General features: G+C 42.2%; 1 protein-coding gene across 4 annotated transcripts; it reads right to left on the bottom strand.

Annotated features, from left to right (window-relative positions):
• Window positions 1-815: 815 nt before the first annotated feature.
• On the bottom strand, window positions 816-27,188 carry znf532 (zinc finger protein 532). Of its 4 annotated transcripts, none has more exons than XM_066645715.1 (10): window positions 27,003-27,188; window positions 26,172-26,299; window positions 18,295-20,596; window positions 16,726-16,907; window positions 14,409-14,585; window positions 11,599-11,761; window positions 11,193-11,504; window positions 9,908-10,020; window positions 8,752-8,893; window positions 816-3,449 (listed from the first exon to the last, which is right to left on the bottom strand). In XM_066645715.1, exons 3-10 carry the CDS (start codon window positions 20,569-20,571, stop codon window positions 2,931-2,933), a joined length of 3,885 nt encoding a protein of 1,294 aa, XP_066501812.1. In that variant the 5' UTR covers window positions 20,572-20,596; window positions 26,172-26,299; window positions 27,003-27,188; the 3' UTR covers window positions 816-2,930. The 4 variants fall into 4 exon arrangements, with proteins under 4 accessions (XP_066501812.1, XP_066501813.1, XP_066501811.1 ...); XM_066645716.1 differs by lacking the exon at window positions 27,003-27,188 and adding an exon at window positions 26,484-26,504; XM_066645714.1 differs by lacking the exons at window positions 26,172-26,299; window positions 27,003-27,188 and adding exons at window positions 22,518-23,290; window positions 23,592-23,736.

Raw genomic sequence — 27,188 nt, 5'->3', positions numbered from 1 at the left:
AACCCTTATCTAGTTCAGGGTCGCGGTGGGTCCAGAGCCTACCTGGAATCATTGGGCGCAAGGCGGGAATACACCTTGGAGGGGGCGCCAGTCCTTCACAGGGCAACACACACACACACACACCTACAGACACTTTTGAGTCGCCAATCCACCTACCAACATGTGTTTTTGGACTGTGGGAGGAAACCCACGCGGACACAGGGAGAACACACCACACTCCTCACAGTCACCTGGAGGAAACCTACGCAGACACAGGGAGAACACACCACACTCCTCACAGACAGTCACCCGGAGGAAACCCATGCGGACACAGAGAGAACACACCACACTCCTCACAGACAATCACCCGGAGGAAACCCATGCAGACACAGAGAGAACACACCACACTCCTCACAGACAGACACCCAGAGGAAACCCACTCAGACACAGGGAGAACACACCACACTCCTCACAGACAGCAGCACAGCAACTAAGCAAATAAAATATGAAAAAATAATTGCTGAAAATAATTTCACTAAATTCACTAGAATAAACAATTACCATTTCTGCAAATAACAAATGAAAAGTGTGAAGCCATAAAAAAAAAAAAAACAGAAAATTGCACATGTCTGCGCAGGACTGGCGCCCCCTCCAGGGTACATTCCCACCTTGCGGCCAGTGATTCTGGGTAGGCTCCGGTCCCACCGCGACCCTGAACTGGATAAATGGTTACATACAATGAATTAATGAATGAAAAAAAAATGTACATGTGAGTTTAGACATTCCCTTGTTTTCCATATGGTTTTATTGGTTTTTTTTTTTTACCTTTTGTCTTTTTTTACACAAACATTGGACAATTCTATTGAACAGCAGCAAGACATTCTAAGAAACAACCACCATAAATGGCTTCTCTCATGCACATATGCATCCTCACAAATGTCCATTTATCCAAAAAGTAAAAAAAAAAAAACATACATTAAACCGTGTCTTCTGCGGAAATTCAGAACAAATGAACATGAAGTGCTGTAGTAAAGTAGCTTTTTTAACCCTTAATAACTCTGATACAATAATTCACATGTGAAATGGTGAACTGTTTAATGATGAAAAATGGCTACATCAATCAGCTGTGACTTTTTTTTTTAAAGAAAAAGATTCCAGTTTCACATTTAAAGACATTCATATATATTTATATATCTATATATTTTTTTCTTTTCAAAAAGGCAAAAGTCTGAGTGATTCATTGAGCCTTAAGTTCTAGGTTTAGCCCAAACTTTGACTCCAACTCCACAGAAACAAACAGTTTGAATAAATGTACTTGAACTTTAAGTATGACCAGCAAATGTAATGGAACTGTGGGGTGACGATTATGTCTAATGTGCTTCCGGCAATCAGGCACTAGACGTACTTGTCTGTGCTATCGTCTCTGAATACTTCAGACCAGTTAAGACCCATTTACCTCAAGGATTTGAGATGGAATGTGGATGAGGGAGAAAAAAGCTTCATATGGCAATAATGGCATCTGACAGATACTCTAATCTATGGCAACTTACAATTTTAATCAGGTAACAGATGTAGGCGAATGTAGCGTTAGATGTCTTGCCCAAGGACTCTTAAAGGCGCAGTGTAGGAATGTCACCCGATATTGGGAATCAAATCCTGCCCCATGAAGCAATCACAACCTTTCATTCACAAAGTCCCTGGCTTGAGTGTACGGCTCTATGGATAGTCTCACGTTATATGCGTCTGTTTCAAAAGTGTTCTTTGCTCTCACACATCTTACTTACAGAAAGAGTTCTGTAAAAAAACATGCACTGTGGAAACCAATAGGGGTTCTTTCTATAGCAATGTTTTCAAGAACCCCTTGTGGCATCCTCATTATTAAGAGTATATTCTGCTGGGTATTATATATGCATTGAGGAGAGAGCGTACATACTACAACATACAATACGTACGATATCTCACCACAGTCAGTGAACTCAGAGTTTTTACTCTGGCAAGTTACTCTGTTCCAAAAGTTCTTTATGAGACACTAAGAATGAAGAAGATAGATAGTAACCTGGTATGATTAAAAATGTAAAGGCAAAAGAACTGCTGAATGAAGGCCAACAACCAACAATGAGCTGTGTATCAGCTCTGAGAGAGAAATGTTGAGCTTTGACAGGACGACCAGTTAAATAACCCTAATCTAACCACAAAAACATTTCCCGTGGTCCACTGGCAGTGGCTGAAGCACTGAGACTGATAAAATGGTGTTAAGTTCTAGGTATAAGTATTCATTCAAAAGTGACAGTTACATCATGGGAAGGAAAAAGAAATAAAATAAAGTAAAGCGAAGCGAAGCAGCAACAGTTTCACAAGACAACAGTCACGTCCATTTTCACAGAAATGGACTGATTGTCCTTTAAGAGCAAAATTAACAAGGAGTGAGCGTCCGTTTAGACATTCTGCAGAATCAAGCAGCAGATGAGGGGCTGGAGTCTCGCCAATTACTCAGCACTGAAATTCTAACCCAAGACAAGTGGGTTTTCAACTGGGTTTAACACGTTCTGCTCAATCTAGAACCTAACACACCAGTCTAGAAGAAAACAAAACACTATAAAAAGAAAGATCAGATCTATTCAACATCCATACAAACAACTATCATAAAGTGTACAAAATGTGTTCTCATAGATATTTAAATACACATAAATCCACTTTCAATATATTACATATCTTTAAACACACACGTTTTTTGTGTGTGTACAATATCTATACATTTCTAATGTGCATATATATATGTGTGTGTGTGTGTATATATAATACACACATATATAAGGAACAGACATGTAATCATCCTGTGATGTCTCCACAATGACCTTATAATACACTGTAAAAAATAAAATGAATAAAAATAAAACACAACGTAAAAAAAATAGAAATATCTTCCCCGAAGGTGGCGCTACCACTCCTGTTTATTTTTCAGCAGTGCTCAACCTCTTAGATTTTATGAAGGCCATGCCGTGTGTCCTCATGTGTGTGTTTAAAGCGGCCTCGGTCTCGAAAGTTTTGGCACAGACTTTGCACTGAGTGTCCGGGATGCCGAGTGCATTGTTCTCAGGGTTGTTCTCCTGCTGGTCGCTATGGCGCCCGACCCCCGGCGGCTCTTTCAGCTTGTGCACGATGAAGAGATGGCGGGCCAGGGAGTGGTGCGAGGTGTAGCAGAGGCCACACTCTCGGCACTGAAAAGACGAGCCGTCTGTTTTGTGCTGGGGGATGTGCTCATGGAATCGCACCAGGTCCTCTGTGGTGAAGCTGCACACGGCACACTTGTGCGTTTTAAACACATTCACCTTCAGCTTCTTCAGAGGCTGTGAGGAGGAGTCTCTGCAGCGCTGGCTGTGAACCCCAGCAACGCTGTCTTTCTCACTTCGCTCTTCTGCTGGGTCAGGTTTATCATCCTCGGTGTTCTGCTTACGTTTTGGACTGCGTACCTATAAACACACACGCACACACAAACACACACACACAGGCTTACTATAAGGAATTATTACTTATATTAAAGAAGTAGAGTTACCCACATTTTAATTACGTCATTATTATAATTTTCTAGGTAACAAATATTTTCCAATTTTGTACTGGAGAAAACAGAGCCATATTCAGTTCCTGGAAGATCCAGGAATCTTTAGAGTTCCTAATATACATGCACAAAAATGTTTTAATGAAACCAGTATCAGCAAATACTGGATTTTAAAAAAAATGATCTGCTCATTGGGTGGCGCAGCAGGTAGTGTCACAGTCACACAGCTCCAGGGGCCTGGAGGTTGTGGGTTCCATTCCCGCTCCGGGTGACTGTCTGTGAGGAGTGTGGTGTGTTCTCCCCGTGTCTGCGTGGGTTTCCTCCGGGTGACTGTCTGTGAGGAGTGTGGTGTGTTCTCCCCGTGTCTGCGTGGGTTTCCTCCGGGTGACTGTCTGTGAGGAGTGTGGTGTGTTCTCCCTGTGTCTGCGTGGGTTTCCTCCGGGTGACTGTCTGTGAGGAGTGTGGTGTGTTCTCCCTGTGTCTGTGTGGGTTTCCTCCGGGTGACTATCTGTGAGGAGTGTGGTGTGTTCTCCCTGTGTCTGCGTGGGTTTCCTCCGGGTGACTGTCTGTGAGGAGTGTGGTGTGTTCTCTCTGTGTCTGCGTGGGTTTCCTCCGGGTGACTGTCTGTGAGGAGGGTGGTGTGTTCTCTCTGTGTCTGCGGGGGTTTCCTCTAGGTGCGCCGGTTTCCTCCCACGCTCCAAAAACACACGTTGGTAGGTGGATTGGCGACTCAAAAGCGTCTGTAGGTGTGAGTGAATGTGTGTGAGTGTGTGTGTTGCCCTGTGAAGGACTGGCGCCCCCTCCAGGGTGTATTCCCGCCTTGCGCCCAGTGATTCCAGGTCCAGGCTCTGGACTCACCGCGACCCTGAACTGGATAAGCACTTACATATAATGAATAAATGAATGAATGAATGAATGATCTGCTCATTCTCATTAAACACACAAGACCAGGTATGGGATATGAATCAGAATCAGAATCAGAATCAGAATCAGAATCTCTTTATTTCGCCAGGTATGTTAGACATACTAGGAATTTGTCTTGGTGACAGCAACACATGTATGACATGTAACACGTACACAGACTGTTAACAAAACTTTAAAAGAGGTACAATAAACAATAAATAGACTAAAAAAATACAGTTAAGTACTAGAAAAAAAGAGCGTTAAGACATAAATTAGACAACATAAAATATAAAATCTATACTGTACAGATATGCGTATGAATAAAAATGTTTCCAGATATTCCTAAAGTAGGTTATATTATATATTGTTGTAGAAGTTACAGAAATAGAACTTCTGTACAGCTGTGCAAAATAGCATAGTGCAAGTGAGTAAAGTGTCCTGTTCAGTGCAGTTATGTCCAGTCGGTTTAGTTCAGTGGTTTGGAGACTCAGAGGTGTTCACTGTGGTTGAGGAGAGCTACAGCTCTGGGAAAGAAGCTGTAAGCATGTCGTGTTGTGCTGGTTTTGATGGTCCTTAGTCTTCTACCAGAAGGGAGAGTCTGGAAGAGGTGATGTCCAGGATGTGAGGGGTCAAGCATAATTTTGCGAGCGCGTTTCCTCACCCTGCTGGTGTGGATCTCCTGAAGCGTTGGCAGGTTACATCCAATGATCTTCTCTGCTGATCTGATGATGCGCTGGAGCCTGGCTCTTTCTTGTGAGGTAGAGGAACCAAACCAGGTGGTTATGGATGAGGTGATGATGGACTCGATGATCGCTGTGTAGAACTGGATCATCAGGGTCTGTGGCAGGTCAAATTTCTTGAGCTGTCTCAAGAAGAACATTCTCTGCTGAGCTTTCTTGGTGATGGAGACGGTGTTCCTCTCCCACTTCAGGTCCCTGGATATGGTGGTGCCCAGGAACTTGAGTGACTCTACAGTGGAAACTGCGGTGCCCTTGATGTAGAGGGGGGATACAGGGGGTGGGTTGCGTCGGAAATCCACCACCATCTCTACAGTCTTGTCTGTGTTCAGCAGCAAGTGGTTGTCACTGCACCAGGACACCAGCTGACCAACCTCCTTTCTGTAAGCAGACTCATCACTATTGGCTATGAGGCCCACCAGAGTGGAATCATCTGCAAACTTCAGGAGCTTTACAGCTGGTTCCTTGGAGACACAGTCGTTGGTGTAAAGGCTGAAGAGAAGGGGTGAAAGAACACACCCTTGTGGAACTCCAGTACTGAGTGTTCGAAGGTCTGAGGTGTGTTTCCCAAGCCGCACATACTGTCTTCTGTCTGTGAGGAAGTTTGCAATCCACTGACACATGGAGTCCGGCACTGACAGCTGGGACAGTTTGCTTTGAAGTAGCTGCGGCACAACGGTGTTGAAAGCCGAGCTAAAGTCAACAAACAGAACCCGAGCGTAGGTTCCAGAGCTGTCTAGATGCTGAAGGATGAAGTGGAGAGTTAGGTTGACCACATCATCAACAGATCTGTTTGCTCTGTATGCAAACTGCAGGGGGTCCAGCAGGGGGTCTGTAATGGTCTTTAGGTGGGCTAAGACCAGGCGTTCAAAGACCTTCATGACCACAGATGTCAGGGCGACAGGTCTGTAATCATTAAATCCAGTGATGGTGGATTTCTTGGGGACTGGAATGATGGTGGAGGTCTTGAAGCAGACTGGAACACAACGGAGCTCCAGTGATCTGTTGAAGATGCTGGTGAAGACTGGTGCTAGTTGGTCACAGCAGTGTTTTAGGATGGATGGAGAAACTGAATCAGGTCCCGGGGCTTTCTTCACCTTCTGTCTGCTGAAGAGTCTGTGGACGTCCTGCAGGCTGATGGTGAGACAAGCTGGGGGTGGAGGTGTGAGAGCCAGTGTGGGGGAGGAGGGGGGTTGATGATGGGGTGAGAGAGTCTGCTGATTGTCTATTGTTTGAAATCTGCAGAAGAACTCATTCAGGTCGTTGGTGAGCTGACGGTCGTTCAGGTGGAGGGGGGTATTTCTCACCTTGTAGCCAGTGAGAAGCTGAAGACTGTTCCAGGCTGACGATGGGTCGTTAGCTGTGATGTGGTTATTCAGCTGCTCTGAGAACTTTCTTTTCGCTGCTTTAACCCCTTTCTCCAATCTGTACTTGGCTTTTTTGTAGACAGCTCTGTCTCCACTCCTGAATGCGGCCTCCTTCTCTCGCCTAAGCTGTTTCAGTTCTATAGAAAACCAGGGTTTGCTGTTACTGTGTTTAACACGTGTTCTAGTTGAAATACAGCTGTCTTCACAGAAGCTTATATATGACGTCACAGCGTCTGTGTATTCGTCCAGTCCGTCTGTCGCCTCCTCAAACACAGCCCAGTTTGTGGATTCGAAGCAGCCCTGCAGCTTCTCTATATCTCCACTGGTCCACCTCTTCACTGTTGTAATGGCCGGCTTGTTGGTTTTGAGTTTCTGCCGGTACGTGGGAATGAGGTGAACGAGGCTGTGATCGGAGAGCCCGAGAGCGGCGCGCGCAACAGCGCGATAGGCATTCTTGATGCTTGTGTAGCATTTGTCTAGTGTGTTGCCTTCACGTGTAGCGCACGCGATATGTTGCCTGTATTTGGGCATCTCCTTCGTGAGGTTAGCGCTGTTAAAGTCCCCCAGAATGATCAGCAGCGAGTCTGGATGGTCTCTCTCTAGTTCCATTATCTGTTCGGCCAGTTGTCTCTGCGCGTCGCTGGTGCACGCACTCGGCCTAATGTACACGCCGGCCAGAATGAAGGAGCTGAATTCTCTGGGAGAGTAAAACGGCCGACAGTTAATGAAGAGAGACTCCAGATGAGGAGAGCATGATGTTAACAATACTGTAGTGTCTCTACACCAGCGCTCGTTGATGTAGAAGCAGATTCCTCCTCCCCTACTCTTCCCGCTACGTTCCACGTCTCTGTCCGCTCTCAGTAGCTGGAAGCCCGGTACGTCCAGCGCACTGTCCGGGATCAGCTCGTTCAGCCAGGTCTCCGTGAAGCAGAGGGCAGAAGCAGAGGAGACGTCCTTGTTGGTCCGGTGGAGCAGGAGTAGTTCCTCAGTTTTGTTGCTGAGAGATCGGAGGTTGGAGAGGAATAATGATGGTAGAGGTGTGCGAGGCCCGCGCCGCCTGAGACGCACGAGCGCGCCCGCGCGTCTGCCCCTTCGTCTGCGACTCCAGCGTCTCCTTGCGAGGCCGAGCAGCGTCAGCGCGGCCGTTGTAAAGATTTCCACACACTCTGAAGGTTTTTGAATAAATTCCGGCATAAAATCAGGAGAAATGTTGTCCCTGGCGGTTAATAACTGTTCTCTGTTCCAGCTGACCAAGTTTGAGGTACAATAGACAACATTAATTAACAAAAACAAACATAACACGGAGGAGCTCGTCACCGTGGCTGCCATCCTCGGCGCCATCTTGAACAAGAATCATGTATGTAACTCTATCTAAATTTATCTAAAACATATTTAATGTGGTTTTCAAAAAAATAAAATAAAATACAAGGTTGGAAGTTTGCTTTGAGGGGGATAGTGTTGGCAGAGGGGCAATTTCAAGTAGCAGGTGGCTACTAGCAGGTTGAGTTAGTTTACCCCGGGGTGTTGAAAGTATAATTAAAAGTATAATAAAGGTATAATTATACTGAAGATAAATGTGTGTATTAAGAATGGTAAAGTGTCAGTAAATAAAAGATGTGCAGTCTAGAGGTTAGAAATCTTGGCTAAAATCCCAAGTTTGTACCAGTGGAGGACAATGGCTCTGCCACTGTGTCCTTGAGGAAAGGCACTTAGCTGCATGTTGCATCAGTGTGGAGAACTGTGCTGTATTCTTCCTAATTTAGCTCTGTATATGCGTGTAACCACATGCCAACAAGGTAGGTAATTTTTTAATGACGTGGTAGATGTTTCACTATGTTCTCTGCCTGATGTTTGTGGAGCTTGAGCCAATCCGAGACCCTAATAGTGCTCAGTGCAAATAATAATCAAATGGAAAATAAATACCAAACTAATCTTTTCAAAGTGGCTTTTTCTATTTGCTTGGACATGATCATGATTTATGGGAGATTCTAATTTCTTGTCAGAAAGTCACCAGTTGATTCAGGTTTGTTATTTGGGCAGATGGGATACACTGTGTTATTTTAACCATCATCTTTACCTGTGTTCTTTGATAATTAGAAAACAACTTGGGCAGTGACGTCAAGCCGGCCCACAAAAGTGAAAAGCCCCAAAAACTGCACACCTAAGGTTCAGGGTTGGACACTCAGGCTGTGTGTTTTAGAGCAGTTACCTGGTCTTTCTTGGTGGGCTCCTCTGTGCTGATGTGCTCCACTGCTGGTTTACCTTCCGCTTCCTTGATGCCGTGCATCAACCGAATGTGTTTCTCCAACATCAGCCTCTTGGTGAAAGTGCGGCTGGAGTCTGGACAATGTCTAAGGAACGAAGATGAAAAGAATCTCATAACAAGAGACAATGATTTTTTTTTCTGTTTATATACTGATCAACGGCAATACACATTAAACAATAAACAACTGCGTATTTCATTAAAAAACTAGAGCAATGATAATGATTCTTTAAACAACAGCCTGTACATCGTATAATAACAGTTTAAACCAAGGGTCGGCAACACGCGGCTCTTTGATCCCTCTGATGCTGCTCAGATTTTGAAAATAATTAATGAGTATTTAATTAAAATGTATTTTATTTTAGTTCGTTCATTTTCAAAATGTAATTCTATGAAGATTATGGCGATCTTGTGACATCTAAAATATTTTAATATTTAATATTTAAGATATTTTTGTCGCTCTTAATACACGTCACAACTTCCAATGTGCGACACCCGCTAGTGAGCGGTTTCTGGAACTTTCTGACCGCTGACTGCACGGCGCCAGTAAAATAATGACGGCACACAGAGAGAGGACAGCGTTGTTTGCTGCCAGTGGATAATTTAAGTTCTGCGTTTTTTCCCCCATTACTACAACGACTCAAATAGACATTGAGTATTTTACTTAACCGTCAACACAACGTCTTTTTTTTCGGAGTTAAAAATGTTTTGTTGCATGCAGAAATGTTATTTCATTTTCTCTGCAGTCGTTCATTGATTTCATAAATGTAACACATTATAGTTTGTTTATACACAGCACAAAGGCAAAAAAAAAAAAAAAACCCTGTTATTTCAGTGTTATTTCATTTAAAATCTCAAAAGGGTTTTGTGGCTCCCAGTGTTTTCTTTACTGTGTGAAACGGGTCCAAACGGCTCTTTGAGTGATAAAGGTTGCCGACTCCTGGTTTAAACTGACTACTAATGTCATAATCCAGTATGTAATTAATTTGTTCTAAAATAATTTATGAAAAATAAATATAAACACTAAAATAAATACACAATTTTGATGGTACATTTCTGCATTTACAACACATTAGAAATCCACAAAAGCCCTGATACTCACGGACAGGAATAAACTTTCCGAACTCCTTTATGTTTGATCCGATTGTGTCGGCACAAACTGTGGGAGGAGCTAAAAGACTTGTCACACTGGCGACATGGATGCTTCTTGAGTTGCTACAGAAAGGATGAGAAAGAACATCTCTTAACTACTCTATTAAGCCATTTATCTTCCTTATAAGGGATCTGGGTCAGAAAAAGACCAGGGCTCAGGACAGAAAAAGAATAATCTTAAAAATGTTCTGGAAAATTAAAATTCCAGAGAGAATTCCATATATACACCTCACATCTTATTACTTATTTAATGCTGATTTAATAGAAAACAGACGAGATTATACGTATATATAATTTTATGTATCTTTACTTTTCTTGCGGATTGCCTCGAAAAATATACACTTATAAGCTATATTTTTCCCATATTTTGCTCTGACCTTTGCGTCAGTTTTGACAGCATCATTTTTTCTGTAGTTACTTTCGATCACCAAAAGGTAAAATAGATGTGTGTATTTCACCTGTAAGGGCCATTATTTAGCTCCTCCCATCACCGAAATTTAAACCACCGAATTAGGCATTCACACCTTAAGCACAAATTATAGCCCCACCGTCTAATTACGCTTGATTTCCAGGCGATTGCTGCAATTGATACCACTCTATGATTAAGACAACCCTGTGATTACGGCAAACAAACATGCGCGTTGTTAATCTCTAAATACTCTATGAAACTGAGCACTGAAAATTTTTATTTGGTCACTAGGCATCTGCCTGTGACGTTTACGACCAATGTAAGGGTTGGTGCAATAAAACTTGATTGCACAATTGTTTTCTAAGATTATAATATTTATGCTCACTCTGATTTCTGTACAAAACCTTCAGATAAGTGCTCATTTTTGTTCTAACCAATGGCGTATTTCTGGTCTCCTCAGTGCCCAGTACGTCACAATGAAGGACCCTCTGAAGCTGATTAATCTCTTGTTGCTGTTAAGTAACATTATGGATTTAATGTCATCTAAAAATCTAAATTCCACTGAAAAATAGCTCTGTATCCAGATAACATTAGGTATGTGGCTGCATTTTCTGGGCTATATTCATGTTAGAAGTTATAATTCTAACAGTTGTGTAAGAGATGGCTCTATCAAACCCTGAGTGACGTTTAACAGGACATCATTTCCATTCGCTAAAATTAATGGACAATGAAAATGTTGAATGCAGTCAGCAGATGGCATAGATCTGCACTTTCCTTCTCCAATGTTAGCCATGTTTACTGTCATACTTTCATGGTTAAGTTTTACCTTGCCATGTTCTCTCTTCATATGTGCAATGAAAACTTCTCTCTGGGTGAAGAGTCGGTCACAGTCTTTGCAGGTCCAGCCGGGACACGAGGAGGAATCGGACGATGCCGATTTTTTGAGGGTGTCTGTGCCGTTCTTTGTTTTCTTGATATTGGAGGGGGCCTTCTTTTCCCCTCTCTCTAGTCCATTTAAAGCACCCCCATCTTTGCTGTTAGAGCTGGGGGTCATGGAGTTAATAGGCTTGCTGCTGAGAGGAAGGTTGATGCCCAGGTTAGGAGGACCCTCTGTTGTCTTTAGTGTCCCATGTGTGGCCTAGAGAAGAAGAGTACAGAAAGTTTAGGTTAAAATGTGTTGCAAAATCACAAGATGAATACGGTTATAGTGGATAGTGTACTCAATTCTGTACCTTAATGTGTTCCAACATGAGCTGCTTTTGGGCATAGTGCATGGAGCAGTCGGGGCATTTGAAGACTGACACTTTCTGACTGGAAATGTGCTGATCAAAGTGTGTGTAGAGCAGGGTTTGCTGGGTAAATACAGTGTCACACATAGAGCACTTGTAGATCAACCTGCAAAAACAAAAACAATAAATGAAAAATGACATATTCTGCATTTTTACACTTAAATTATAAAATGTATGCAAGACAGGAACACAGCATCACGAACAGAGTGCCAGTCCATCACAAGGCATCGTACACAAACACCGGCCCACTGGCCCTCACTCATCATTAACTCTCAAAAACCTGCTTTTAACCAAGTGTTACACATTTCTCATCGGAGAGATCTCCGCCCCGAGGTTGGGTTGAAGTTGAATGGCCCAGTTTTTTAGAGATGGACCCCCAGGAGCAGTGAGAGAGGCACTATCTCCCTATTACAATCTTTTTGTAGCTATCATTTTTAAGTAAAAACACTACATAGTGTTCCTTTAAATAAATAATTCCAAAGGTGTTTATAGGTGCTGAACAACTCCTGAAGGGTTTTAAAAATGCAAATTATTAAATGGTTAAGATGTAAAGAAAATGTTCCAGAGTAGTTTGATTGAAGTAATTTAATTAAATCAACAATGAAATACTTGCCCAACAAGAATGAACACAGTGGTGCTAACTCCAGTCAGATGTCTACACGGTTGGCTTTAAAATCTCTGCACAAAAAGCTACTGCATGCAATGGTTTTGAAAACACAGATGTCAGATGTCTGAGACGTTGTTTTTATGGTAGTTGTGAGATAAAAACTTGGTCTAAAATTCATTTTTAAGTGCCATATTGGTGTTGTAGGCATTGGGACTGCGGCTTTCTCATGTCAGTTTTCTCTAAAATGAACATGAGACGACTCTAAATGACTTTCACTGAATGACTGAGGCATGTAGAGGAAATTAAACAAAACATGGAATACCCCTTTCAGTTTAATTTTGGATCAGTCATTCAACACCTTATTAATATTGACTATACAAAATAGGTTACACAAACTGGACTAAGGTCAGCTGATATAAATGTAATTTAATATCATAGAAACATGACTGCAATGCAATAACATGCCACTAACAATAAAAGAGGATAGACCCAAAAATAAAAAGGTTAAACAAACTCATTACTAACTACAATATCAGTGCAATCTGAATGCTGTTTGTTTACACACACCACAGGGCAGAGAGGGTAATCCAGTGAACAAATAAAGCCGATCGAGATTAGTCACATTTCATCAACAGTGATTTCATTAATGAGGATATTCTCTCGTTTTAAAGTGAAAGATTACCACTCACACACATTAGTATTAAGCATTAAAGAAAAACGTCTTTATTAGTGTTCGCGTTGTTGGGTGTAATTATTGTTCACGTCATGGTAACAGGTCAGAGAGGAAGCACAAAAGAGCCATCTGCTCTTTTAATTAGTAAGTGCTGATGAACATGACGAGGTTCACAGGTTAGAGGTGGGGAACAATGTGCTGTAAAGCCACTGTGGATAATGTCTTTCTACACCTTCACCTTTTGGAAAATGTCAGGGGCCAACCGATTCTAAAGGAAGTGATCTAAGTCACTTAGTGGACTGTCACACTGATTAAACGTGTAAAGAGTGTGCGTATTCCCTTCGTGGAAAAATAAAACACTTCCCTAAAATCTACAAGAATCTGTATAGGCCCTAATCAGAAGCATTCAAAAGAGCCGTCATGCAGCAATATAGTGCAGTCATAGGGTAAATACAGTGATTCTTCTTTTGCTTATTGCATTTGTGACGTTTGAAAACACGTAGGTCAAAGTCCATACTTTGTTGATGTTCTAAACCATTATAAAGGGTGTTGACTTGTCAGCTTTTTCTTCATGTGTGTTAGGGCACAATTTCTATGTTAGATTCAGCATTTTAACACTGTCAAATAAATTTGGAACTAATTTTAAAGTCAATTACGAATTTTATAAAAAATTAAATAAATAAAATTCAGAAAAATTCACGCAGAATCCAATAAATATCTCATGCCATTAGCACTATTGAGTCTACAGTGATATAAAGGGGCATTTTTTAATGAAAAAGCTTTTTTTGAATGAATTTATCAGACGTTGGTTCATACATCACCCAGCTGTGTGTTTGACCAATGTTTGTGGACACCTGTATATTCAAATATTCATTCATTATCTGTAAGCCCTTATACAGTTCAGGGTCGCGGTGGGTCCAGAGCCTACCTGGAATCATTGGGTACAATGCGGGAATACACCCTGGAGGGGGCGCCAGTCCTTCACAGCGCAACACACACACATTCACTCACACCTATGGACACTTTTGAGTTGCCAATCCACCTACCAACATGTGTTTTTGGACTGTGGGAGGAAACCCACGCAGACACAGGGAGAACACACCACACTCCTCACAGACAGTCACCCGGAGTGGGAATCAAACCCACAACCTCTAGGTCCCTGGAGCTGTGTGACTGCGACACTACCTGCTGCACCACCGTGCCGCCCCATATTCAAATATTCTTCTGAAATAAAGACTACGAATATGGAGTTGCTGCAGTAAATATTTGCTTCCACTCTTTCTGAGAAGGCTTAGATTTCACGAACATTAGAGAGATCGGGTACTGATATTAGATGATGAAGGTTCTGGATCACAAACTCCTACTCATCTCAAAGGTATTTAATGAAGCTTCGTTATTTTAGAAAAAAAATAATTATGGGGTGTATACAAACTTTCAAAAACATATTGCATTGGCGATAAATAAGAGACTTACTTGGGCTCTCCAATCTTCACACCTGGGTGCTGAGTGTAGGCATGGGAATGAGTGCCTGGAGCAGATTTAAAGGCCATGGGGCAGATGGGGCATTTGTAGAAGATCTCACAGTGGGCACTCTGTATATGTGACTTTAGGGCAGCGACATCAGCGAAGATTACGCTACAGTGAACACATCTGAGGAAGAACAGAGCAGGAGAAATTATTTTACCCACGATAAGAGACAAGTTTAACTCAGCTGTGACAGTAGCCATTCACTGGGGAACGCTGCAGCCTAGAAAATTAACTTTCACCAATGCTGGCATGTGTTACAGATACATAACTAGCTATTAAGGTCATAAAACTGCACATGATTGCATTATGCAAAGCAATGTTATAATAAATAAAAAAATATTCATTCATTCATTGTCTGTAACCGATAATCCAGTTCAGGGTCACGGTGGGTCCAGACCCTACCCGGAATCACTGGGCGCAAGGCAGGAACACCAATCCTTCTCAGGGCGACACTCACACATTCAGAAAAATATTCAATCCTTTTATTTTTCAAATGATTTAATCTGGCTATTTTCAAATAAAGGTTTTAAAAATGCCTTTTTTTGGAGTAGTTTTTGGATCGGTTTCTTCATATTTGTGTGTTTCCACTTCTCTTAAACTGGACACCAATAACAAAATTGCATATACAAGTCATTTATTGCCATCTTGTCATGACATTAAGCAGACATTGTCAGCCAAAGCAACTTACAAATTACTATGTTGTTTACTTGGAAATTGTTGTTAAGCTAGTGCAAACAGGCCAAAGAGTCCAAAGAGTGAGGCTAGAATCCAAAGATCCATGAGATATAAACAGAATTTAAACCAAGCACCTACATTTACATACACAGAAATAGCTCAATATTAGTCTAAGATGGCTAGTCTGACTAAGCTCTAATCACGTAAACAACAAGGTTTTAATCGACTTGAGCTGAGCCTGATTAAAACATTTGGCCAAAGCCGACTGAACTACTCAAGATGGCGTTTATACACTTTAATCTAAGACCAGTCTACTGACTGACAGTCTGACAGCTTTTTGACAATTAGACAAACTTAGAACACTTAGATGCTAAACACAATTGGAATTACACATCATTACATTTTTAAGAAGGATCCCACACACGTGGGCAGCATGTAAATGAGACCACACGTGAACTGGTGCTTTACACAGGTCTTTCAAGCATCTGTGTTCGGTCCAGTTTCTAAGAGTTTTGGGAGTACAGGTCTGGAAAGTTAAAATCTACCTCAGGATTGAATTCCAACTTAACAGGATGTTTACTTTCTAAACCTCTGCTGTACACGGAAACATAGTTAATGCTGACATCTAAAGTTGTATGTAAACATTTGGTCAGACTTCAAGTTTCATGGATTGTCTAAACATAGAAGATCTTAACACAGTGGAACTTTTTTCAGCAGTACCCGCCCTTCAGTAGATGAGAACATTGTTGAGGACACACACGTACACGTCTTTTGCTTAGAAACTCCTCTGGAATTCATTTTAAACGTTGTAATTCATACAAAATTGACATCTTATAATTAAATTAATTACTCATTCAACACCGTTGAAACCATACACTGTCAGAAAATCTGTCACTGTGTTGGTACCTTTTGCTGTTACTGTGGTGGAACACTCAAGAGTGCATATTCTGTACTTTTAATTAAGGAACAAATTTGTACCTTATTACAAAGTTGTGCTGATTTCAAAAGCCCTAATTCATCTCAAGGACTTACGTTATATTATTTCACACAGTTAGGATACAAATATTCACCTCTTCTTCTGGAGAAGAGAATGTAATGTACTTAAAACCTTAAAACCACTGCTATACCTTTAAATGCACATTTACACTGCTTGTACCTTTAGTGACCATAATGTACCTGCATCCTACCTTTGTTTCTGAGGGTAGCATGCTTGAACAACATGTCAGTGAGTGAAATATGGACACACTATCCTTAGCTGACCTGTCATCTGACAAAAATATCCTATGCACACAGTGCTTTGTTTCTTTATTAGACATTAGTCAACTTCAGCAGTAATCATTCAAGCAACTGACACGGTAATTACTGTGATTACATCAGCAAATGAAATTCCAAGAGCTCATTAAGTAGCCATTCCATGGCATGTTGATAGTGCACTCATAACCAATTAAAGACCCTCTCGGTACATTTAAGTATTTTTAAAGCCTTAAGTGTTAACTTTTAAACAAAGTGTAAGAACTGGATGAGGACGCTTTTCAGCCTCAGACATTGAAAGGAACTGATGCAATGATGACGTCACAAAGTGACTAACCGGTATCCCACTCGTCGTGTGTAGTGCAGGCAATTTTTGGTGACGTGGGACTGGAAGTGGACGGAGCGACAGATGGCTCCACACTCAGGGCAGATGTACGGAGACTTGTGCTGATGGATTCGCTGGTGGGAGGCAAAGCTGCACTGGTTTGGAAGCAGCATTTGGCAGATGGTGCAGGTTTTCTGTAAGAGGAGAAGTGTAAAAGCAGTATGTGAAATTACGAAGATATGGGCACTATAACTCACAGTTACAATGCTACAAAATAGTTTTAAAATATCTATTGAAATAAATACATTTGACCAAATGGTTAAAAAGGTGTAAGAATTATAAATAGTAACAATACTAAATAATACAAACATAGCAGTCATGGTAGCAAACGTTTTGTAGCAACTTTCATATTCAAGTGCAGCTTGGTTCTTCACAAGAAAAAACACTAGCACATAACTGGGCAACTGTACATACACCCATCAAAATAAAGAAGCCAAAATTATTTCTTTGGTGTGTTGCCAAAGAGAAACTGCTTTTGTTTCCCTGAAGAATAGCTTTTTAAAACTGACCTGAAAGCTGTCAACTGAAAGGTTCTATAGGGAGCCAAAAGAGGTTCTTCTATGGTAACATTTCAAAACATGATTCTTTGTATTAGCATTGTATAGTCTGAAGATACCCACCACTTTTATGTGGTGACATTTATTATAATATAAATATATATTTAAATATTGCCTGCAATAAAAATTAGGATAACTATAATCAACAAAACAAAGTACAGTGGAACCTCTACTAACGTACGCCTACACTAACGAACTTTCCAAGATACGAACCAGGCATTTGAATATTTTTTGCCTCCACCAACGACCCACGACTCTAGAAACGAACCCGAGCCTCCGCCGAGCCAGCGGCTGGAAATGGCCCCTGACCCCAATAGGTGAGTCTCCTAGCGCCCAGACTTGAGTGAGCTTTTAAGATTAGCACATTGTAGCTTTAGCAATTTAGCATTAGTGTAAATAGCAGACATCGAAATTCATGCTAAGTTAAGCCGCATCTACGCTTCGTCTCCCCACATTCACCGCCTACTCTCCGCTATTCCCCCCACCTCCCGTCATTCAGCCAGTGCCTGTGTTACTCCTCCAGCCAGTCGTCACGTCTTCAAGGTAGCGATGTGTAACCACTTAAAACTTTATTTCTTTTTTATTACTGTTTCCACTGTATTTCTCTTTTATTTTTAGTAACGCTACATGTATTTTTTTACTAATTTGAGAGTGTATATCAGTGTGCAAAAAGGGTGACTTTCCGGGTGGGGGCTGGAACATTATTTCCTTTTCCATTATTTTAAATGGGGAAAATTGACTTGAGAAATTAACTTTTCCACTTACGAACTGGGTCACGGAACGGATCAAGGTCGTAGGTAGAGGTTCCACTGTACCTTAAATAAATAAATAAATTGTTTGCATGTACATGTATATTGTGCTATAAATTTAATAACTATACTATGCGTTTAGTTAGGTTGGCAAAATGTCAAATTTAATGACAAAAGAAACTCAGATGTACTGAACAACCCATGGGGAAAAATACCTGTCCACTTGATTCAGAAGCCTGCTGATAGTGCATGGCTAGAGAGGACTCCTCCTGAAACATTTCGTTACATTCCAAGCACTTGAGATTTGACCGGCAGAGTCTGGAGGCATCTTCATCCAGGGGCATGGCAGCCACTACAGGGGCTGAAGAGGGTGCAGAAATCACTGCTGTGTCACTCTTTCCTTGACTGCCTCCTGCAGAAGGACCGAGGCTTGAAGTGGAAATGGGGGCACTAGAGGTCACTGAAGGGGCCAGTATCATTTGATCAGCAGGGATGGGCTTCAAAATAAGGTGGGAGCACTGCATGACAACTCCCTTGTCCTTATGGCTTCTGGCATGGGAGAGGAGGCTGCACTTATTGTAGAAAACCAAGTTCTTAGAGCAGTGATTGCAAGTGACTTCGATGCGAACACTCCTCCGGTCATAATGCTGAGTTAGGCTCTTCTCGAGAGCAAAGGAATCACCACATTCTAAACATTTGTACCCACGGGACGGCAGAGAGATACATGCTGAAGAAGGAGGGCAGAGGTTGGGCACATAGACCGGCACTGGGTTGATGCTACTCAAGACCTTGTTGAAGGCCTCGACTACTGAACTCTGGGAGCTGGCCAAGACCTGCACCCGGGACACTTTCTTAGCAGTTTGGCTGGCCATCATGGCTTGTTTAATGGGTTGCTGACTTTTGGACAGGACTTGATGCAGCTCTGAGGCTGATGGTGTCTGGGGAAGCAGGTTCAAGTTTGTGAGATGTACAGTCTTTGGCACTAGTTTTGTGTTGGTTAGACTAGAAGCAGGCACCATGACAGTTTGTTGCTGAATAGCATTGGCAGCTTTGAGGATGGCACTGCTGGCACTCTGAACGGATGCAGCAGGGATAACAGTAGCCTTTACCGTTGTGTTATTGGCCAGTTTCAAGTTAATCACCTGGGATCCAGCTGTCTTAACTGCTGAGACAGGTAAGAAGGCAGTGGCAACAGGTTTGATGGTCATTTGCTTTGTAACTTCAATAGCTGAGCCTCCAGAGGTCGCTACCACTGTGGTGGGTAGTGTTGTTCGGGCAGAGGATGAAAACACAGACGACGAGGTTGAGGAGGTTAAAAGGGATGATACCACAATGGATCCAGCGTCAATCCCCTTCTTCAGACCTTCGGGGTCAAATTCTGGCAGCACTCTGGTGACTGTCCTTTTGATCTGGCCAGAAGACGTCTTAATGGTTTTAATACGGACTTTGGGAATGACAGGTGTGGATCCTGCAGGGGATGAGGGAGATCCTTTGCTGCTGTTTTCACTGGTGAAACTACAAGGGCTCTCGGGTTGCTTGGAGAGCATCTTTTTGGCAAGCTCCAGGGCTGACTCTTGCTCTGGAGGCTTCTCTGTCACCTTTGGGCTTTCCTTGGCCTCTCTAGGTGATTCTTGTTTACTGGCGAGAGTTTCAGGGACTATGGTGTCTGTGCCAGCCTTCTTTGCGCTGAGAGCTGCAATTGCAGCAATGCAGGAGGAGAGCTTGGCTGATGACTTGGCCTTGGCTTGAGAGAGGTTTGTCACACTCAGCCCAACAACTGGTTCTCTTGCTTCTTTTCCATCTTGGGCCTTGAGTGGTTCCTTGGGCTGCAACTCTGATTTTCTTGACTTTGGAGGATCGTTTGAGCTACTTAATGTACCATTACTGTTGATGTTTTCAGTTTTTGAATGGCTGTAGCTGCCATTAGTTCCTGGCTTAGATGAGCCATCACCTGAAAAAGATTTTGTAGTTTTTGAAGGGGGCTCTTCTTGCTTAGAGCAAAGTCCTGTAAGAGGATTAGGTCTGAAACAAGGTAAATTGTTTTGACTATCTATAGGGTCATCTACTTCAATCTTGTCATCATCGTCAAACTCGTCAGCACTGGAAATTGGACTAAACTGGTTAAATGTGGAGCCGCTCATATCTGTTCCATGATTTCCACTTTTCTGAAGTTTATTACTCTCTTTGCTGAACCTGTTTTTAGGGGACCCCATGAACCCATTGTGCATTCCATTTCCGACCGAGGGATGAGTATCCTTGTCTGAAAGAGACTGGTCATTAGTGTCAATGTTACGGACATTCTTGACAATGACACTGACTCCAACATCTGGGGCTGAGGGCACATGGGAGTCATCGTCATGGTGGACATTTTGTTTGAGCTGCCCCTCGTGTTCTTCATGACCAGATTCAATGGCAGCCTTGGGATCAACCATGTCAGGAATGTCAAAGGCTGCAAGTAGATCGTCAAAGTCCGGAGTTTTCATGTCGCCCATGGTCTTACAAAAATGAGCTAAACCCCTTTGAAGGAAACAAAAACAAGTAAATACTATGTTAGTTTTGACTGCTGAGATTCAGATCACATTCCAACTTTAGTCAATTTACTAATGAACAGTTGGGTCCAATCCTGCTCAGCCAATTCTTTCCCTTTACAGAGGAAGCCAACAAAAACAATTAAAAGTGGCAACGTACAACTAGGTTACTTTCCTTTCGATGTTTCTCATGTTTTGAATAAGGTAGAGAGTTTTAAACTCATGGTGTGCATTAAGTGTTCTAAGGCTACCAGTAGGTAAACAGTTATTATACAAACAGAAGAACTGGATTACAGAGAAAGCAGCCTGGACCATTCAAACTGTAAATTTCCCACAAATATATGCTTTTGTTACATTCACTGCAAATGTGTAAAATGAAATTGCTATAGATGTTTGTGTATTTGGAGTGTAGCTTGCATAGCCTTAATTTTGGAAATCAAAATTATATCAACATTTGCAGGAGTCTAATTACATCATATTGGCTTTGGTCAAATGTTTGCATTTGACATCATGTATTAATTGTACACTGGAAAAGCTATTTATATTGCTCTATAATTCTAATTCAGGGGACTCTACTCCTAGTTTCAACATTCTACTAACATCAGTGTTGTTCTTTAAACTTTAAACAACATGTTAGAACATTTCTGTGAGGGTTGGACTGCATTCAGCCAAGAGAGCATTTGTGAGGTTGATCCACTCTCACTCTTCCCAGGTATTGGATGGGGCCCCAGGTTTGTGGTGTGTGAGTGAATGTGTGAGTGTGAGTGATGCCCTTTGTTGGACTGCGTGTGATTCCAGGTTGGCTCGGGACCAACCACAACCCTCAACAGGATGAAGCAAATACAGGACGTGAATGCATGTGCGAATGAATGAAGGAATATTCAATGTAGCTATATAAAAGCTTTCTTTATTTACATGAATTTCCTCAATGGAACCGATTAAAACTCAAGTTGTAAAAGCTAGCAACTGAGAAACATTGTACTCAGGTTACATACATGGAATCAGCCACAATAATTGTGATTAGACAATTATGACCACCTTGAAAGGCCAACAAATAAAGATATAAACTGCATGAATTAGTGAATTTAGAGTCCCGCAGCACACCCACTAAATTACTATACAATAACAATGTGTGTACAACACATCCTTCAATAACCATCCAAACAAGTTAATTAAAGTTTACATAAGACCCAAGTAATCTCTCTAGTAAGGGAACCACATTAAGTTATTCCATGACTATGGCAGAGTAGGCCCAAATTCCCTTCAAAAAGTGCATGACAGGACTGCTTGGAAAGAAATGAGGTACAGAATGTTCAGTGTTTCTCGAAGCAGGATAGCGTGTGCTCTGTTGTTATATGGTGACATGGCTGAGGAAAGAAAACCTGAAACAAGGACCAGAATCAGAAAGGAGAGGGACAGCTAGGTCAGACTAAGCTATTCAGGTTAGCCAACTAGCGCTTGTCCCTTTGCTGCTTTTATTGTGGGAGTGCTCACTGCAGCCCTTCCTCCATTACTGTTATTAACATCTGCACGTTCGGCCCAGGCTGGGCCAAAATGGCCTTCTCCCCCCTCCTCCACACACACACACACACTCATACACACTAACAATGGAGCTTATGTACAGAGCAATCTACTAGAAAAAAAGAAGAAATGAGGCCTACATTTTAAAAAAGCATCACATAAAGAGTATATGTTAAAGCCCAAGTGTTGCAATGGAGAAGTGCTGGGCCTTTTGGATCAAACCATCAAGAAGAAGTACAAGACAATGAGTAATGTCACATAAACACTGTGTGCTCAGCCTCAAGGCATTAAAATCAAGATTAACCAGCAGTATTCCTCCAGGGTTCACCACAAACCACGAACACACACATACACCAGAGTGGAAACATGCAAATCAGGTTACGCCTCACCCTCATTTCCGACCATTTTTTAAAGCAAAATAACCTTCTTCCTTCTGTCTTTCTTTCCTTCCTTCCTTCCCCCTGTCTCACTCTGGGTCCTTCTGCCACTTCCACAGCCTCAAACAAACACCTCCTCCCTCCTTCCTCGCTCTCTCTCTCTCTCCTTGTCATTCTCATGTTGTATGAAAAAAATCCCTCTTCCAGCAGGCAGGGCCTGGCAGGAGTGAAATAATGAGGGTCACCTTATGTCCAGCAAAAAGTAGCAATGTCCCTCAGCCATTCCCAACCAGCAACAGTGCTACAGGGCGACTTAGGAGTGCTGTGTACTTTAGCTTTGTGGCCTTTAGAAGTACATAAGCAATAGGTTGGGGATAGTAAACTGTCTGAGAGAAGCCTAAACCCTTCCGTGGTGATTTTAAATTAAGCCTGGGTGTCCTCTGAAGTCTTCTTTTGCCATAAAGCAGCCGGCTATCTGCCCATAGCACAGTAACTGCATTGTTCCTGAGCCTCCTCGTCTGCCTCAAACCGGTTTCAACCGGTTCCGGTCACCCCACATAATGTCTGTGCTGCAGTGCAGCCTCACAGGAGAAGAGGAAGAAAAGGAAGAAGCAGCTGCCCGTTTTGATGTGTGCTCCACGTCAAACCTGAAACATTTCCCTTAAAATAAAGCCAAGGACTGTTCTTCATGTCGTCTGCAGCAGTGCTGGACCACGTTTGAAAGAGGTTAGTGGTGAAAATGGCTCGGAAAACCCATGTCATTCCTTGGGAAGGAAATGCTAGGCCTGAAAAACAGACACAAACCCACCATGGAGGAAAAGACACAACGAGCATGCACGCAGGAGGCTTGAACCCACGTTTTATATGGATGAATGAATGGCGATAAGATGGCAATGAACAACTAAACAACTTAATGTGAAGTAAATGTGCCTTCCACCTTCCCCCCAAGGGAGGAAAGCAAAAGAAACACAGCAGAAGGAAAAGCAGCAAGTGCCTGTCCCTCTCTTCTCTCGCGAGCACTCTCTCTTTACTGAGAAAATAAAAAAAGCATAGACATGAAGTAGTAGTAGTAAACAGGCTCTGTACCTGGCCTCTTTTTGATTCTGCCTCTCCGTTCTACCCCATTCTGCAGCACTGGTATGCTCTTTCCTTTCCCGCTCTACCTCCCCCTCTCCTCCTCTCCCTCTCTCTCTCCCTCTCTCTCACTCTCTCTCTGCCTGGTCCCTGCTCCTCTCCTCTATCCAGTGTCCCTGCTTCTGCTTCCTCTCGTCTTCTCTTCTCCCAAAGAGAGAATGAAAGAGAGAGACAGAGGGAGAGACTGATCTTTGTCAATTAAAATCAGCTGTATGTCTCTAATCCTTCAGCCACGGGCAACCACCAAGTATCCTCTCCAGTCTAAATGGGGGAGAAAACAAAAGGCCATGAAACCCTCAATTGCATGCCGGGGTGGTATTAATAAATACAACATCATGGTATCACAATTATGAATTAACACAATTCATTAATATTTTTTAAACTAAAAGAACATCTTACATAGTAGACTACTATATCAAAAATAGGAGGTTAATAATTAGCTGTCGCACCAGATTGGGACTAATGTATTTAGCTTGGGTCCAGATTGTTAGATCAAGGTAAAAAGTATAAAGCACAGCTTCAAACAGTAAATCTGTGTAATAAAGAATACTGCAATAAATGAAAAAAAGGGGAAAACAATGCTTTACCCTACTGTAGTCTGCAATTTGTGTATAAATATATGTTCACACACAAGCATTGATGAACGTACACACACATGACCTGGCTGTTGGAATGAAACCTCACATCTCCAAAAATGTCAGGTAAGTAAAAAGGCTCTTAAATGTCTAAAATCATTTTATTTAAAATTACTTTGAACAATTTCTTGATGTGGGTTAACATCTGCCGGTATTTTCAATTTAAGAAAGAAATCAGCTAAAGACCTAAAGACTTCATGCTGAAAAATATATGGAAATGCAGGGAAAAAGCACGCTGGTGCCTACCCTGGTTGTCTGATTCCCTCTACTATCTGGAATGTTCCATGAGATTGTCCATGATGCAAACAGAGAGTCCAGCCAGGCCTCATTCTGGTGCTTTTTCCTTTTTTTATTTCATCTCACTCTCTCTCTCCCTCTCTCAGCCCCTGCAGGTCACTCTCTCTCTCTTTGCAGATGCAAGGCATCTCATGGGAAATGAAAAAAGGGGGCAGTATTTCGACAGGCAGCTATGGCCTTTTGTCTACGTGTGCTGCCTGTGTGTGTGTGTGTGTGAGGGGACAGCACTGGCTCAAAACTGCAACCATCTGCGGTAGCACAGTGGAGCAAGGGATTTAGAGGAGAGAAACAGATAAAGGTAGAAAAATGAGGATATTACGGAAGTGAAGGATCTGATGGCCAGGTCCAGTCCAAATGTGCATTCTCAATTGTGTGTGTGTGTGGAGGGGGAAGGAAGCCCCTTGTGGAGTCATAAGTATGTTTACTGTCAGACGAACTGGAAGAACAAAGGCCCATCATGGCGCCGAGGACACTAAGGGTGGAGTGTGAGTGGGCAGTAGGAGCTGCATCACACGGACAAAATACTAGTGCTGTTATTATATTGCTACACATTTCCTACTGTGATACACCCCACTATATATTATAAAACCTTCATTTAAAAAATACATTCATATTCCTGGACTACATCAATAAAACGATTAATGAAAAGCACCCACAAAAGCAATCACTGAATATTTAAAAATATAACACTACACTTGATGCACAGTGAATGATATTATTAACAAATACTACAGTACTCATGTGTTTTAAGTGTTTGTTTCAGCATTAAACTAATCTGGTCCGAATGGGTCTTACGTCTCGTTAACAACAAACTACATGTTAATGTCATAGCGATTAATGAGTTGAATATTTCATAGTAGTTCATAAATAGGTCTGAGTAGTGCTTAATAAACATAGTAGTAGTTAATAAACATGCAGTGTACATGTTGCACTCAGACCTACCAGATCAACTCTCATGTCCAATATTTCATAAAGCACAAAGGCCTGAAATCAGCATCAGTCCAGGCTGAGCTGACCTTACGAACTTTGACCTAGGCCATGGTGATAACCTCCAATAGAGGGCACCTGCTCATCAACAACTGCTAACACAAGAGAGATCAAAACAAACTAATACAATCATCTGCTTTACTCAAATCTTTTTAAACTGATGGATGACATCTAATGGATTCTATACAATCTAAAAGTTACTGTTTATTAATAACAATAGGCCACATAATACATCATTTCTTCATCGCTGTCACGACAGTGAACGTAGTCATGCTGAATCACAACAGGGAGTAATAAAATCTTAACTGCATTCATCTTTAACATTTTCTCAATAAAGCCTCTCACGTTCTAGTCCATAAAATGAAGTGGCCTGTAAAAATAAAAGAATATATAAATTAACAAATAACCCAGAAACCCCACTGTCCACCTCAGCTCTCCCTTAGATAAATAAATCAATAGACTCAACAGTCTTTCACAATAGAAGCCCCATTCAGAACCATGTGTGTGTGTGTGTGTATGTCATGCTGCTGTGCTCTCCCAGGCCTTGTGTGACCAGTCAAAGTCAGAATGACCCACATGACTCGAAGAGCAAACAGCAGACAGCTGACCTTACCTGGGTGCTACTGCTGAGTCTCAGCGAAAGGCCAAGAGTTCTTGAGGAGGCTTTTCCATGGTGAAGGAGGCAGATGTCAGTGCCAGAGGCTAGAGGGCCAGCCAGTGATCCTCACAGCACCCACTGACCTGCAGGAGTGCACATCATTTTAACAAAGGGGAAGATTTCAGTGGGTGTTTTTGGACACCAGTACATGGCATTGCAGGAAAAATAAAAGCTTTTGGACGCTCATAAGCTCCAATGTGCATAGAAACCCCATGCATGCATATTGTATTTACTCCCAGTGTCGAGAGAGAGAGAGAGAGAGCCCACCCCATAATGGTCCATGGTCACGTGACAAGGTGTCGTCTTTTTTCCTGTCTCCTTTTCTGCCTCAAAAACACTACCAAACATTCCCCACGATATCTAACCCTACCCGACGCTTGTGTCGGGAGTTTTAACATATCAAACGACACATTTTCTTTTTCACAGATGTCTGTCTCCGTGTTTGCCTTGATTCTCCCATGATGCACTTCGCACTGTATTTCCATCCCAAACGACAAAATAATGTCTTTTAAACACTTGGAACCACACGTAGAATATGCGTTCGGTTTAGTTTCGCCGAGCGCCGGTTATTTTGTGCCTTAGGAGCGTTGTTTACAATTTCAAAGACGTAAACACACTAACAAAAGCACTGCCTCGTCAATCCCATGAGTCACTGCGCGGCGACTGGCTGCTACATCACACCTAACATCCACTTTTACTCTCAAAACACGAAGAAAATCATTCCGATGTCATGTAAAATGTCCAAATACGTGCGAGAGAACAGTACCAGCCTTATGTCACACTTACCCATGAATCCCCGCCGTGAGCAAAAACACCCTACCCTCAGAAAAACCGAGTCTAAGCGAAAAATCACCTATTTTTTTTTTTAACGGCTTGATTTTCATTGCTAAGCCCACGCCACCACGTCGGACAACGTGTCATATCAGTGCCGTGAGTGTGTTAGCCCCCTGGTGTCGTTTTCCCTCCACATCT

This window comes from Hoplias malabaricus, chromosome 15, assembly GCF_029633855.1.
Source record: "Hoplias malabaricus isolate fHopMal1 chromosome 15, fHopMal1.hap1, whole genome shotgun sequence".
Classification (NCBI taxonomy): domain Eukaryota; kingdom Metazoa; phylum Chordata; class Actinopteri; order Characiformes; family Erythrinidae; genus Hoplias; species Hoplias malabaricus.
The sequence above is the reverse complement of the archived record's forward strand: the minus strand, read 5'-3'. Positions and strand labels throughout refer to the sequence as shown.

Coding starts and splice junctions, on each gene's coding strand:
- znf532 (XM_066645715.1), bottom strand. CDS start 20,571: ATGGGCGACATGAAAACTCCGGACTTTGACGATCTACTTGCAGCCTTT. Junction 8,894..9,907: donor CGGAAAGTTTATTCCTGTCC/GTGAGTATCAGG, acceptor TTCGTTCCTTAG/ACATTGTCCAGACTCCAGCC. Junction 3,450..8,751: donor AGCCCACCAAGAAAGACCAG/GTAACTGCTCTA, acceptor GTGTGTTTATAG/GTACGCAGTCCAAAACGTAA.